The following is a 15,407-nucleotide window of genomic DNA, read 5'->3' as shown; positions in this document are numbered from 1 at the left end:
GACAGCCCAGGCTCCCGCTGAGACGGCCCTCAGGGAAGGCGTCCCTGTGGAATTGAAATTAGAGTCAAACTCCCTGTGAAGTGAGGAAGTGGATCACGTACCTGGAGGAAGAGCATTTGTGGCAGAGGGAATCTGCAGTGCCAGGGTTCAGAGGCCACTGTAAGCTTGGAGTGCTGGGGAGCAACATGGAGGCGGTGGGGTGGGGGAGCCACGCGAATGAGGGAGATGAGGACCCAGGTTGGATTGTGTTCTAACTGGGATGAGGAGCTCTGGGTGGCTTTATAAATTTGACTCCCTTTTGTGAAAACAATCGTGCTGGCTGCTGGGGGGAGGATGGGCAGCAGGGAAGTGGCAGGAGGCTATTTCTGCGGCGTAGGCAAGAAGTGGTGTGGCTTAGACTGGGATGGCAGCAGAGGAAGTGGTCAAAAGGGATCAGATTCCAACCTATTTGGGTCACTAATTTCACTACTCAACAGTGGGCACTTACTGAAAACATGCTACTTGCTACTTTTGCTCCATTTCCCACCCCTGGAGTCCACAGGAAACCACCCCCCAGGGCATTGTTCCCTGGGCCTTACAGGCTTTGTGTCTGTCCATGTGATTCAGATCCCCGTGCTGCCCCCACCCACTCACTGCAGGCGGAGCATCAGCTGGGTGGTGGTCGTGTGCACGTGTGTGTGTGTGTGTGTCTGTCTGTCTGTCTGACTTTGTGCCCCTCCTTGTGCCTGCCCTAGAGCCAGAACACGAGCTGTTCCTTGTGTATGGCAAGGGCCGGCCTGGCATCATCCGGGGCATGGACATGGGGGCCAAGGTTCCCGACGAGCATATGATCCCCATCGAGAACCTCATGAACCCCCGGGCCCTGGACTTCCACGCTGAGACCGGCTTCATCTACTTTGCCGACACCACCAGCTACCTCATTGGCCGCCAGAAGATCGATGGCACCGAGCGGGAGACCATCCTGAAGGACGGTAAGGGCCCCAGAGTGGGAGGTGGACGGTCGGGACTCCCGGGAGATGGCATGCACCTGAGGAAGCAGGAAGCCATGTAGGGCCTGGGCATCTGTCTCCCCATGCCCTCCCTCTCAGCGTGGAGAGTCCCCTGGTGACTGGCTGGCTGGTCTGGTTGGCATGGAGATGAGGGGATAGACAGATTGACCCCTGGGTGACCCCCTTCTTGGCTGAGCCGAAAAGAGGCAGGAGGATGGATGGGTAAGGCAGCATCCTTGCCAGCCCTTGGGAAAACTCAGGGTCTTTCTCCCGTTGGCTCTGAGCCCTGGAGCTGCACGCAGCACACAGCCAGGGAGAGGCCTGAGGCTCTGAACTGGAGCAGGCACACATGTGCACACACTGAGTCTGTGTAGCCGGACTTCACGGCCGCCGAGAGCTGCAGGCTTACATGCCCTGAGAAAATCGTGTTTTGTGAATGGAATCCAGTTTTCCCTCTGAGCTGCCCCAGCAGGTCAGCAGTGCATCGTCTTCTGAATACCCACCTGCATGGAGGCTCTGAGCCCCTGAGTGCTGCACCATGCCTGCCGGGTGTTCTGAACTCCCAAACCTGCCCTCCTGACCAATCCATCTGACTGACGCTGGTTACCACCCCTGGTCCTGCTCCCCACGCCCCACCTCGACTCAGAGAACCTCAGCAGTCAGCAACCATAAGACTCTGGGGAAACCAAAAGTAACTCCTCATCAGGAAAAGATTGGGGTGCCCTCTCCCAGGGAACTGCTATTTAAGCTGGAGATGAAGCATGGAGCTAAGTGAGAAGTCACTCCCTAACTTATTTGTTTTGTTAGCTCAGGGTTTTTAGGCCTGGCATGTAGTGTTGCACTTGTACCCAGAGTCACGTGTCTATTGTCCCAGTTCTCCACCCACCTCAGGCCCTGACATACCTTCCCGAGTGAGCCTGTGTACACCATGGAGGTTTCCTCGCTGCCATGTCCAGTTTTGAGAGACTGCCTCAACACAGATGTCGCAGCACAAATGACCTCCCATCCCCTTCCTCCACCTTCCTAGCCCAGCCCAGCCTCACCACCATCTCGGGCCAGGAGGCTCCCTGCGCTCCCAGTAGCCAAGGGCTCCAAAGTGTAGGTATCCTAAGGACCAGAGGCAGTTTTGAGCCTCCTCTGACACTCCCCCTCTGCCCACCCTCCCGCCCCATTGCAGGCATCCACAATGTGGAAGGCGTGGCTGTGGACTGGATGGGGGACAATTTGTATTGGACGGATGATGGACCCAAGAAGACCATCAGCGTGGCCAGGCTGGAGAAAGCTGCTCAGACCCGCAAGACCTTAATCGAGGGCAAAATGACACACCCCAGGGCCATTGTGGTGGATCCACTCAATGGGTGAGTCCTCCCAGGGCCTTGGGGCGAGGAGAGGGAGAGCCAGGGACTCAGAGCCTGAGTCCCATGGGCCTCAGGACTGGGGGGTAAGACGGAGAGTGGATGGGGGAGGGCAGCAAAAATTTGGCCGAAAGAGGGAAAGGTGTCCTTATCTACAGGGCAGTGGGAGTGAGACATAGAAACAAACTGTTCCTGTCACTCCCAGCAGCGCCCTCCCCTGGCTCCCTGTGCCCTCATCAGCCCTGAGGTCCTACAAGGTCTGCCTGCAGCTCATTTGACCTCTGCACCTCACTTCCTGCATCTGGAAGTTCTGTTCCCACTGCCTGCTGTCTGTTCCTCAAGCCAGCATCCAGCCCTTCCTCCCTCAGGGCTTTGTGCTCTTGGAGTTCCTTAGCCTGGGACTCCCAAGTATTTACACATGGGGCTGCTTCTCAGTGTTCACATCAGCTCAAATGCTACTTCCTGGGAGAGGCCTTCCTCACCAGCTGCACTCTTGGTCTCCATGCTGTCCCCCTTCCTGGAGTCCCTCCTGACCTCTATCGCTTTCCAGTGTGTGTGGCCCTCCTGGCTGACTTGTTTCTTGTCTGTGTCCTGGGTGGGACATGGGCTCCACGAGAGAGGGGCCTTGGCAGCCTTGGTCTCACCTCCAGTGCCAGAGCTGTGGCCAACTCAGTAGGCACTCAGCACCTACTTGTTGAATGGAGGAGTGAATGAATGAAATGTGTGGGCCAGGGATGAGCCAGAGAAGGCGATGGCACCCAACTCCAGTACTCTTGCCTGGAAACTCCCATGGATGGAAGAGCCTGGTGGGCTTCCGTCTATGGGGTCGCACAGAGTCAGACATGACTGAACGACTTCCCTTTCACTTTTCACTTTCATGCATTGGAGAAGGAAATGGCAACCCACTCCAGTGTTCTTGCCTGGAGAATCCCAGGGACGGGGGAGCCTGGTGGGCTGCCGTCTATGGGGTCGCACAGAGTCGGACACGACTGAAGCGACTTAGCAGCAGTAGCAGCAGCAGGGATGAGCAGGGCAGGAGGACCCTGTGAGGAGCTCTGGGAGGGCCTGCCTGGCTTAGGATCACAGGGGAAGATGCTGATGGCAGGGGTGGCCCATGTGATGCTGACCAGTAACTGCCCACAGGTGGATGTACTGGACTGACTGGGAGGAGGACCCCAAGGACAGTCGGCGAGGGCGGCTAGAGAGGGCCTGGATGGACGGCTCACACCGAGACATCTTCGTCACCTCCAAGACAGTACTTTGGCCCAATGGGCTGAGCCTGGACATCCCAGCTGGGCGCCTGTACTGGGTGGATGCCTTCTATGACCGCATCGAAACCATCCTGCTCAATGGCACTGACCGGAAGGTGGGCAGGCATGCAGCTGTGTGTAGGTGTTCATGTGTGCATTTCTGGACCACACGTGTGTGTGTGACCGAGGCTGGGTGTCTGAATGTGTGGGCATCCGTGTGAGTCCAGGCCTGAGGGCTGCATGTGTGTTTGCCTGTGAGCTTGTGGGTATGTCCCTCGGTGTGCTTGTGTGCCTGTGTCTTGGGTTGTTTAAGGATTGCTTCTTCAGAGTGTCTCTGTGACTGTTCACATGGCCTGCGGGCCTGACCGCCTGAGCGTACACATCATGTGCACCTCAGCCTGCTTGTGCACGTACACACAGCACATGCTGGTGTGTGCCTAGACTGCGTGCCTGTGTACAGGTGCAAGACACCTAGAGACGGTATATTCGTATGCTCGTTCATTCGGGTCGTGCTTCATTCCTGAGTTCCGTGCACATCTAGGCGTGTGGCCCAAGCTCTCACGGTATTTAAGGCCAACTGCAATGTGGTTCTGACCATCTCTGTGGTCGTCTTTCTCCCTGCTTCCCACATCCCAGCACTGGGACAGCATCATTAGACAACTCATGAGCCCAGTATACGGCAAGGCTCTGCCCTCTGTGCTGTTGCTCGTGCAGACCTTCTAGCCTCTGCCCAGCCCCTCCTCACCTGGCACACCTCTCAGGGGCCACCTCCACTGGGATGCTGTCTCCAGACCCTTTGCCACCCTGATGCCCCTGAGTGCCTTTCCTGAGACAGTGGCGGCTCCAGTGCAGGGACCACATCTTCTCCGTTTCTGAGTGCTACCTTAACAGATTCTGGCAAACGTGTGGCGGGTGAAGAAACGAATGGATGGAGTCTGGCTGTCAGCCCACTGCTCTATGTTTGCGTGTGCGTGCGCACGTGCGCGTATGTTGGAGGGGTATCAGTGAATATGAATCAACAAAGGAGAGGAGTGTGGGCCAGCCCTCGCAGTGTCCGCTGGGTTCAGGGTTTGGCACTTAGCTGTGTGCAAAGCTCCCATCCTCGGGGCTTCTGGGCTGATGGGGGAGACAAGCCCACACCCAGGCTGAGGACGTAAGAGTGTACAAAGCAGTGAACCCCTAAGCCTCCCTGAGGCACCCCTACTCTCTCAGCTGCTGGGTAAGCCCCTCTCCGTTCCTAGATTGTGTATGAGGGTCCTGAGCTGAACCACGCCTTTGGCCTCTGTCACCATGGCAACTACCTCTTCTGGACTGAGTACCGGAGCGGCAGTGTCTATCGCCTGGAGCGGGGCACAGGAGGGGCGGCCCCCATTGTGACCCTTCTGCGCAGCGAGCGGCCCCCCATCTTTGAGATCCGCATGTATGATGCCCAGCAGCAGCAAGGTACCCCTGGACCAGGACTGGGACGGGGTGGGACCTGGACGGTGGGCGAGGCGCCTGTGGGTGGGGTGAAGGCACTCCCAGGGAGCCTAGGCTCTGACTTTTGAGGCTCTTGAGAAGAGAGGCCCCCACCCCAATTTGACCTTCCATGTTCCCCATCGCCCCTCCTGCCCCATGCCTCCATCTCCTCATCTTCAACCCCGCCACATTCCCTCTTTCTGTCTTCTCCTTTTAATGTCCCGCCTCCCCTGGCCTTTCGTCTCCCTTCTCTGGCCTTTCCTGACTCTGCCACAACCTGTCTCCTGTCCTCCTGCTCCTTCCTCCTTGCACCCGTGGCCCCTCCTTCACAGTGGGCACCAACAAATGCCGGGTGAACAACGGCGGCTGCAGCAGCCTGTGCCTGGCCACCCCTGGGAGCCGTCAGTGTGCCTGTGCTGAGGACCAGGTGTTGGATGCAGACGGTGTCACTTGTTTGGGTACGAGGGGCCCAGCTGGGGTGGGAGGTAGGGGAGCAGACTCCAGCAGAAGGCCACAGTGTCCGGATGGGGATCGGAGACGAAGGAGGCAGAGGGCCCTGAGGGATGCAATAGAAGTTGAGGGATGGACTTTGCTGGCGGTCCAGAGGTTAAGACTGTGATTCCAGTACAGGCGGCCTGGGTGCCATCCCTGGTTGGGGAACTAAGAGCCCATACGCCACATGGTGCAACCAGAAAAAAAGTTGAAGGATGGACTGAGTGAAGGCTCCAGGTGCTGGAGGGTTTTACGGTGACCAGGGTCTAGGGGTTTGGGGAGGGCGTGAAGATTAAGGGGAACTTGAGAGGCGAGCAGGACAGCTCTGGAAAGGGAAAAGCATTCTTAACTTCTTTTACATTTATTTCTCCATGGTTCAAGTAATATAATAGTTCAAAATATTGGAAATTAGAGAGGGGGGGAAAAGCCCAGTCTCCCTAGCAAACCACCACTGTGCTGTTAGCCTTGTGGTAAGTGAACGCCATCCTTTTCCCCTAGGTGGGTTTTTACATGGCTGGAAATCGTAGTGTATATAAATGTTTTCTGCCCTTTTTGGCTCATATATGCCACAAATTTTCTGTGTTATTATTGCATTGTTTTAAATAGCCCCATTTTTAGATAAAAGTGGGTCATGTTCATTGTAAAAACAAGCAAGCGCTATAGAAAAATACAAAGAAGTACAAATCACCCCAAATTCCACCACCCATAGTTTGCGCTGTTACCGTCCAGGGAGCACTCTCCGGATCTCTCTTCATTTGCTTCACTTAAACGGAACCACTCTGCACCTGCTGTTGTTTCCTGAGCTTGTCACTTGACAGGGTGTCACGCGTACATCAGCAGAATTTCTCATGGCCAAAATGGGTTTCATTTAGTAAACATCCCATAATTTACTCGGCCCTTTCTCTACTGTTGGATGTTTAGGTTGCTTCCAGTTTTTTATTAGAATCACTGCCAGCATTTACTGAACACAAGCTATGTACTAGGCATGGTTCTAAGCACTCCCCATGCAGTTACTGACTTACTCCTTAAAATATTCTTGTAAAGAAGATTTTTTTTAATGTCCCTTTATTTGGCTGCGTTGGGTTTTAGCCGCAGATGTGGAGTTCTAGTTGCGTCTTGCGGGATTTTTTGTTGCAGTGCAGACTCTAGTAGTGGCACGAGGGCTCAGCAGTGGCGATGAGTGGACTCCAGAGCTTGTGGGCTTCAGTCGCTGTGGCACTCGGGCTTTCTCTAGTTGTGGCTGTGGGCTTCAGGTGCATGGGCTTAGTTACTCAATGGCACGTGGAATCCTAATTCCCTGACCAGGGATCGAACCCACATCCCCTGTGTTGCAAGGCAGATTCTTAACCAGTGGACCACCAGGAAAGCCCCGGGAAGGTATTTTTATTATCCCAGTTTATAAATGGAGAAATTGAGGCCCAAAGTGAGAGCGGGGGTTTGTTTGAACCCAGGAAGTCTGGCCCAGAGTGTGGTTATTAATCACCTGCTCTATTTCTTATAGCTCTGCTATTTCTTATACCTTCATGCCTTCCCAGATTCAGGACAGTTTCCTTAGGATACAATCCTAAGAAAGGAAAATGGGTCAGTGGGCCATAGTGTACAGCTAAGGGTGAGTGACTGAGGCCAGGTGCAGGGCAAAAGCATTGGTGGAAAGGAGCTTCAGAGCTGAGAGGCCACTGCAATGAAAGAGTATCCACATGGACATTAAAATCACCAAGAATTAAAGGGAATGACCATGGAGAAAGTGACTATGAGCCAGGAGCTAAAAACTCTAAGGATGCTGGGGCCCATAATGGTAGGAGCTTATATAGTTTTATAACATGAAAGTCAACACTGATTTTTGAGAGAGGAGAGAGGGAGAATGGTCTGGAAGCAGAGGTGAGGAACAAGGGGGACACCTGCAGCCTCCAGACCCAGTGGTCCATGGAACCCACAGGATTAGAGAGGGTAAGAGATGAGTCAGAAAGGCGTGAGCAGAGCTGTGGGATCCAGAGCCAGGGACTGCCATGGGCGTTCCTGGGCTTCCAGAGCCCACCCTGTGAAAACACAGACAGGACACAGTGACTTTACTGCTGGCAGCTGAAGGCAGATGACGGTGTGAGTACTGGGGACAGGAGTTGGCAGGGTTCTGTTTTCACTCCTGCCTGTAGAATTGACACATTTGAAGGAAAAAGTCCGGGGACCAAGTCAGGGCCTGGGGGTCCCTGAGATGACTTCCAAGTTCATGGAGATGGCAGGGAGGGGTAAAGGTGATCTGTTCGCTGGGATCAGAAGGGAGTTCTAGATTCTCTTGGAAGCTGCTTTATTCTTCGACCACATTGCAGAGCTGGAAGCCCCTGAGCAGGCGTCACCCTGTGGTTTGACAAAGAGTTGCAGCTTCCATCCAGATCATCTGTTCCTGAAAAACTATGCCCTGGGAAAAATTACTGTGTATATTATTTTAAAATCATGAAACAAGCAGAGGACAGGGGCTCAGCACCTGTCCGTGACCTGGGTCTGACATTCCCCCTCATGTCCGGTGGTGCCCACAGCGAACCCATCCTACGTGCCCCCACCCCAGTGCCAGCCTGGCGAGTTCGCCTGCTCCAACAGCCGCTGCATCCAGGAGCGCTGGAAGTGTGACGGGGACAACGACTGCCTGGACAACAGCGACGAGGCCCCTGCCCTCTGCCGTGAGTGCCTGCCGCTCAGTGGGACAGCGACCCTCGGGCTGCAGCTAGAGAGCTGAGTCCCCTCCCTCTGGGTGACCCCTGACCCATCTCTCCCCAGATCAGCACACCTGCCCCTCGGACCGGTTCAAGTGTGAGAACAACCGTTGCATCCCCAACCGCTGGCTCTGTGACGGGGACAACGACTGCGGGAACAGTGAAGACGAATCCAATGCTACTTGCTCAGGTGTGGGAGGGGGGAGACCAGAGTGGCCCGGCTCTGTCACTAGGGCAGGGCAGACAGGGGAGCCAGGCTTGGGGAGACAGGGGCCTCAGGAAGAGAAAGGAGCAGGGGGCACCCAGGGCAGAGGGGAGGGAGGACAGGGTTGGCTGGGAGGCCCCACTTGCAAGGAGACAGAGCGCAGCTCCAGGTTGGGGATGACAAGCAAGGCGGGTGAGTCTTCTTGGAGGACACCAGCGACCCCTCAAGTGATGGGATCAAGTGTCCACTGTGAGATCACACGGGTGATTTTGAATGACGTCTCTAAGAGAAATGGCTTTGAGATCCTTGGGAAGACTTCCAGAGAGCCAGAGAATAATAGGAAAGAAAATGAAATATAAAGCAAGGACTGGACTATGAGCACTCACACCCACGCCTGTCCCCAGCTCGCACCTGCCCACCCAACCAGTTCTCCTGTGCCAGTGGCCGCTGCATCCCCATCTCCTGGACATGCGACCTGGACGATGACTGTGGGGACCGCTCCGATGAGTCAGCCTCTTGTGGTGAGTGAGACGGAGGACAGCCAGGCTGGCACGGGGAGGGAAGGTCCACCAGAACGGGGCCTGGGGCGGGGGTGCTGGAGAGACCCCGCAGCTTAGTACCTGGGTGGCGTTGAGCAAGTCACTTAATCTCCATAGACCCCTGTGAATTTCATCTGCAAGTGAGAGTCATTCAGTCGTGTCCGACTCTTGCGACCACATGGACTGTAGCCCACCAGGCTCCTCTGTCCATAGGATTTTCCAGGCAAGAATACTGGAGTGGGTTGCCATTCCCTTCTCCAAGGGATCTTCCTGACCCAGGGATCCAACCCAGGTCTCCTGTATTGCAGGTGGATTATTTACCATCTGAGCTACTAGGGAAGCCTCTGCAAAATGGGGCTAATAATGGCACCCGCATCCCAGCATTGATGCGGGGGATCAGTGAGCTCGTGCATGGAAAGCACTCAGCACACAGCTTGTGTTTGGAAACTAGTTGCTTGAAGGAAGGATGCTTAGAAATGGATACATGCGTATGTCTGGCTGAGTCCCTTTGCTGTCCACCTGAAACTATCACATTTTTAACTGGCTATATTCCAATATAAAATAAAAAGTTGAAAAAAGAAAAAAGGATGCTTAGTGGGGGTAGGGGTGAATGGGCAGTTTCAGGCCGAGGCCCCTCTGCTTAGCCTTCCCTCCCCCACCTAGCTGAGCAGGGGACTGTGGGTTATGGTGGGGACCCTGCACCCACCTGCTCATGTCGTGATGCTGTATAAGCTTAAGAACCCTACTCAGCTAGTCTTTCTCTCTGACAGCCTATCCTACCTGCTTCCCCCTGACTCAGTTTACCTGCAACAATGGCAGATGCATCAATATCAACTGGAGATGTGATAATGGTAAGGGCTTGTTTCCCTTCACCGGCCCTGATTCCTGGGAAAGCTAGAACCCATAGCCAGGTCCTGGGTGGGAGGTGAGGGGTTTTAGAATCAAGCCAGGGCCTCTCTCCAAGTCTCTGATGCCCCACCGGGTTGTCTGGAAGAGATAAGGATGAGCTGGAAACATTGTAGGGGAGCCAGGATGACCAAGGGGAGACGCCGCCCACTGCCTGTCAGTGCTGTTCCTGTCTGGGCAGAGCTGCCCATCCCCTGGCCGAGGCTCAGGGACCAGGGAGAGATGAGCAGGAAGGGCCAGAGGGGCAGAGCAAGGAGGGCCCATGCCCTGCTCCCTTCTCCCTACAAACCATCTTCTGGGGTCCTCGGTGCCCCCTCCAGGCTCCGGCTCCAGACTCAGGAGCCCACCTGGCGGTCAGCCCTGGACCAGGTGATGTCAGCCGGGGGCCGGTGGACTGTTGTGTGTGTGCTGTCTCTGGGATCTGGTCCTGTCTCGTGTGGTGTGGCGATGTGTCGCAGCAGGGGCTCGAGCCCTCGCTAACGTGTGTGAGGATGTGCTGGGTCAGCGCCACGTTGCCCCTCGTCTTTGCCGTGTCTCGTGTGCCAATGGTTGCCCTGGCGGTTTCTGTGTTTCAGAGAAGGATTGTGGGGACGGCTCTGATGAAAAGACCTGTCCTGAGCCTGCCGGTCAGTGCATAGAAGCACATGCACCATCACCCTAGAGCCCCAGCTGGCCTTGGGCCGCCCCCCAGGACCCTCATGCAGCTCCCTTCCCCAGAGCTCCTAGGATGTGGAGGAAAAGCAAAGAGAGAAGTGAGAGAGGAGACCACAGAGGGAGAAAGAAAACAGTGGAGGGGAAAGCAGAGAGGGCAGAAGGAGCTCTCCCAGGAGAGGAGATGACAGAGAGGTGGGGACAGGAAGACCAAGGCATGGCGGGAGGGGAGCGTCCGAGACGCAAAGGCAGCTGGGAAAGAGGCAGGAGCACAGCCCAAGGGGACAGCCAAACACTTTCTCCAGCGTCCTGAAAATGTGGAGAGAAGTCTGGTGGCCCTGCCCACCAGGCCTAGATGGCAGGACATTGGTTCAGTCACCCCTCATGCCTTCAGGGGGTGGCCCCTGGCCTTCCCAGCTGCAGGCAGTGCCCCTCACCCAGACTTCCGGCCGGTGATGCCCACACTCGGGCTCTGGGCAAGTCCTCGCTAACCCTGTCCCCCCAGCAGAGCCTTCACCTATACTCCGCCCACCTCTGTCCCTCCCTAACCAGAGAAATCCCTCTCCTTTCCCCTAGGCAAGCAGACCCCTGTTCCCACCCACTGCCAAAAGGGGAAAGGAATGCGTCCTGTCCCCACCCCCAGTCTTGCAGACTGAGGGAAGGGCCCTCGGGAGCTCGCCCACCTCTCCCTGTCCCCCACCGCGTGGGCCATGGTGCATGCTGCAGTCTATGCAGTTTCTGTGTCTTTTCTGTTTTTTATTTTCTTGGTGGGGAGGTTGGGGTGGGTCGAGGTTGGGAATGGGGAGGAGGGAGCGGGGACCCCATGCTGGGGTCACAGAGAAAGTCACGCGCTGACCCCCTGCTCGCCTCTTCCCTTCTTGCCGCCCCCCCCAGACAATGACTGTGGGGACAACAGCGATGAGGCGGGCTGCAGCCACTCCTGCTCTAGCACCCAGTTCAAGTGCAACAGCGGGCGCTGCATCCCTGAGCACTGGACCTGCGACGGGGACAACGACTGCGGGGACTACAGCGACGAGACACACGCCAACTGCACCAACCAGGGTGGGCGCCTGGGGACCAGCGGGGTGGGGGCCAGACCATCCACCCTCCATCCATCCTCCCCACCGCATGCCACCACCATCTGGGAACCAGAGATAACCCTGAAGCAGCTCTTTTCCTTCAGGAGTTTCCAGTCGTGTGGGAGAGGAAAGCTGTGGACAAATCAATGTCACACACTGTTAAGATCTCAGGCTTTGCAGTCAGGTGGCCTTGGGTTTGAGCTCCAGCTCTGCAACTTACTATCTGGGTGGCCTTGAGCAAGTTACTTAATCTCTGTGGGCCCCTGTGAGTTTCATCTGCAAAGTGGGGATAATAATAGTGCAGGGCATTATCACGTTGACGTGGGGGTTCACAGCATGTGTTTGGTCACTGGTAGCGTGAGAAAGGGATGCCCACAGGGCTAGGGGAGGATGAGCCAGTGGGCACCAAAGGAGAGAGGAGTCAGCTCTGTGGGGGACCCCAGTGCCCAGGCCTCCAGGACCTATGGGGTCTGGGGTTAATGGAAGGACCAGGGGCCCATGGGGACTGGGGTTAATGAAGGGCACAGACCTTCTCAAGGGGTGCTGATTTTTCAGCCCTGGCCCATTGTTGCCATGGAATAATGCAGCCCCCAGATTGCCCTGGCTTCAGGAGGGCAGATTTTGCGTGAAATCTACCCATTTTAAAATATATATATATATATATTTATGGCTGCACTGGGTCTTCGTTGCTGTGCTCAGACTTTCTCTAGTTGCAGCGAGCGGGGGCTACTCTCCAGCTGTGGTGCACAGGCTGCTCGTTGCAGTGGCTTCTCTTGTGGTGCACAGGCTCAGGAGTTGTAGCACACAGGTTTAGCTGCCCCGCGGCCCATGAGATCTTCCTAGACCAGGGTTCAAACCGATGTCCTCTGAATTGGCAGGCGGATTCTTATCCACTGTGCCACCAGGGAAACCTGAAATTACCCATTTTAACACACTGGTATATTAGTTTCCTAAGGCTGCTATAACCAAGCACCACAAACTAAGTGACTTGAACAACAGAAATCGAATGTCTCACAGTCTGGAGGCTGGAAGTCCAAGACCAAAATGTCAGCAGAGTCAGTTTCCGAGGGTCAGGAGAGAGAATCTATTCCAGGCCTCTCTCCTAGCTTCTGGTGTTTGCTGGCAGTCTTTGGTGTTCCTTGGCTCGTACAAGCTTCACCCCAGCCCCTGCCTTCATCTTGACATGGCAAACCCGATGAGTGCGTGTTGGTCTCTGTGTCAGATTCCCTCTCTATATAAGCAGGCAGTCACAGTGGATCAGGGCCTATCCTAATGGCCTCATCTTAAGTTGATCATCTGCAAAGAAAGACCTATTTCCAAACAAGGTCCTAGTCACAGGTGCTATGAGTTAAGATTTCAGTATCTTTTTAGGGAACACAAGTCAAGCCGTAACAACTGGCAATTTGTTTGAAAAGTTTTAAAAATATGGCAGACCAGAGTCTCTCTCCAGGCTTCATCTGGCCCCTGCACTAGCACCCTGCACCCTCCGCCTGGTAGAGTTAAGGTGCACACAGTGGGAACAGTATTGAGCACCAAGTGTGCACTGTGGGTCCAAGCACTGAGAGGATGGGGAGGGTCACCCAAGGCCCAGAAACAGTGACTGTGTCTCAAGGGGTGTCTGAGAAGGGCCAGTGAGTGAGACAGGTCACAGTGCCTTGGGACTCTGAGAACCCCTGGAGGCCCGAGGTGTGGCAAGGTGGGGAAGCTCTTTGCCCCTCCCCAGCTGGGAAGACTTGGACAGGTTGCTTCCCCCGAGACTTGGCATCTTCTTTTGTGTCCTCCTCTGTGAAGTGAGAGGAGATATGTGGGGGCCTGGCCCATGAGAGCAGGGGTGTTGTGTCACAGTTATTAACTGTGGCTGTGAGCTGGAATGTCAGGGACCATTTCAGAGGAGGTGGGGTTTGAACGGGTGGGGGCCCCAGTGAGGGCTTAGGCTATGGACAAGAGGGAGGGTCTTCAGACAGGGACGGTGGGAACAGCCTGGAGAAGCCAGCAGTACAACTTAGAAGGGGAAAGTGAGCGCTCCTGCAGGGGTCATCGGGCTGTGGGTCGGGGCCCCCAGACTGGAGGGGACAGCAGGCATCGAGGCAGCACCCAGAGGGCACAGACTACAGCCGCAGGTCCGGCACTGGGGACCTGAGAAGGGTCTCAGAGCTGGAAGGTGTTGAGATGTAGGAAATGCTTTCAGAGGACAATCCTGGAAGGACATTAGGTTGGGAAGAGGCTCGGGGGAGAAACCCTGAGGGAGGAAGATCAGCTGGGAGGCTGGTGCTGAAGTCCAGGGAGGAGATGAGCACGTGGACCATGTTCATGGTGGAGCGAGAGTGCGAGGCGAGGCTGTGCACAGTCACCCGTGCCTCCCATTACTGCTTGCGCTCCTTCCCCCGCCTCCTGAGTCACAGCACAGCCGCCAGATCACATCCTACGCCTCAGATCACTCCCCAGCCCTGCCCTCGAGCCTGCCCTGGCTCCCTGTACACTTCGAATCCGTACTGAGCCCTGCTTCATGGCCGGCAGGGTTCCCCCAACCTCTCTGACCTGCATTCCTGCCACTCATCTCCTCCATCACCTGCCCCAGCTGCGCAGCTTTAAATACACCCTGGGCATTTTCTGAGTACGCCCCGCATGGTCCTGTTTCAAGAGGCTTGCGCTAGCTGTTCCCCTTCCTGGCATGCATGGTTAATCTCACAGCTCCCGTCATTCAGGTCTCTGCTCAAACATCTGCATAGGGGCCCTTCCTGACTCTATCTCAAGTAGCATCCCATGCTCCCTAGCTTTGACCCGGCTTAGTCTGCATAGCTTTCCTTGATCACCACCTGTAGTTCCATTCTGGATTTCCTTGTTGCGTCTTCATTGTTTCTCTTCCCTGATAGAACTTCAGCTCCACAGGGGTGAGGGTGCTGTCTTATTCATGCTGGCTCCTGGGACAGTGGCTGGCACACAGTAGGTGCTCAGTGTTTGTGAAGTGAACGAGTGCAGCAGAGGCTAGGCTAAGGTGGGGGTCATTTGAGCTTTGACCTAGCAAATTGCTTATCCAGCCAAGCTCATATGTGTGAAATAGGGAGGTGAAACAAGAGGATTTCTAAGCCCTGGAAGGTGTCACGGCCCTGACTCAGAGTTAGCCCTTGCAGGGAAAGTCAGTGGGACTCAGAGATCTCTCCAGCCTGCCTCAGCTCATAGCCCTGGGCCAGGTATGGCAGGAGGCGTATGGAAAGGTAGAGATGGGAATGGCTGATCCGGAGCCCACCACCTGTGCCCCTGCAGCCACAAGGCCTCCTGGCGGCTGCCACAATGATGAGTTCCAGTGCCGGCTGGATGGTCTGTGCATCCCCCTGCGGTGGCGCTGCGACGGGGACACTGACTGCATGGACTCCAGTGACGAGAAGAGCTGTGAGGGAGTGACCCACGTCTGTGATCCCAACGTCAAGTTTGGCTGCAAAGACTCTGGTAAAAAGAAGGACTGAAGAGAAACTGCACAGACAGATGATACTGAGAGCAGGGCAAGGGCAAGGGGGACGCCGTGAGGCAAAAGGCTGTGCAGAAAAAAGCTTGTGCCAGATGCATGGGGGAGGTTTGAAGGGGCCAGAGCCTGCAGTAGGGGTCCTGGGAACCAAAACCCTCTCCAATGCTGAATGTCAGCACCTCCTGCAGGTTCGTGCCTTCTTTGTTGCCCATGTGAATTTGACAGAAAAAGCCTCAAGGTTCCTAGTGGACCCCAAGGCATTATAGTTATGGCCTGATTAGATAAGCCCACCAGGTCGGGGAAGAGGGTGCAGAG

At 55.6% G+C, this 15,407-nt stretch overlaps 1 protein-coding gene across 1 annotated transcript in view; it reads left to right on the top strand.

The window, feature by feature from the left end:
- The window catches only part of LRP1 (LDL receptor related protein 1), an 80,091-nt gene that overhangs the window by 27,180 nt on the left and 37,504 nt on the right, over positions 1–15,407 (top strand). The window contains exons 11-21 of the mRNA XM_068970683.1: positions 735–971; positions 2,167–2,347; positions 3,488–3,710; positions 4,836–5,037; positions 5,385–5,510; positions 8,076–8,216; positions 8,314–8,439; positions 8,859–8,975; positions 9,764–9,844; positions 11,445–11,612; positions 14,894–15,076. Coding sequence (XP_068826784.1) covers positions 735–971; positions 2,167–2,347; positions 3,488–3,710; positions 4,836–5,037; positions 5,385–5,510; positions 8,076–8,216; positions 8,314–8,439; positions 8,859–8,975; positions 9,764–9,844; positions 11,445–11,612; positions 14,894–15,076 — 1,785 coding nt within the window. The remainder of the gene's footprint in view (positions 1–734; positions 972–2,166; positions 2,348–3,487; positions 3,711–4,835; positions 5,038–5,384; positions 5,511–8,075; positions 8,217–8,313; positions 8,440–8,858; positions 8,976–9,763; positions 9,845–11,444; positions 11,613–14,893; positions 15,077–15,407) is intronic.

Source organism: Capricornis sumatraensis, chromosome 4 (assembly GCF_032405125.1).
Source record: "Capricornis sumatraensis isolate serow.1 chromosome 4, serow.2, whole genome shotgun sequence".
NCBI lineage: Eukaryota > Metazoa > Chordata > Mammalia > Artiodactyla > Bovidae > Capricornis > Capricornis sumatraensis.
Note: the sequence above shows the minus strand (reverse complement) of the source record. Positions and strands in the feature narration are given on the sequence as shown.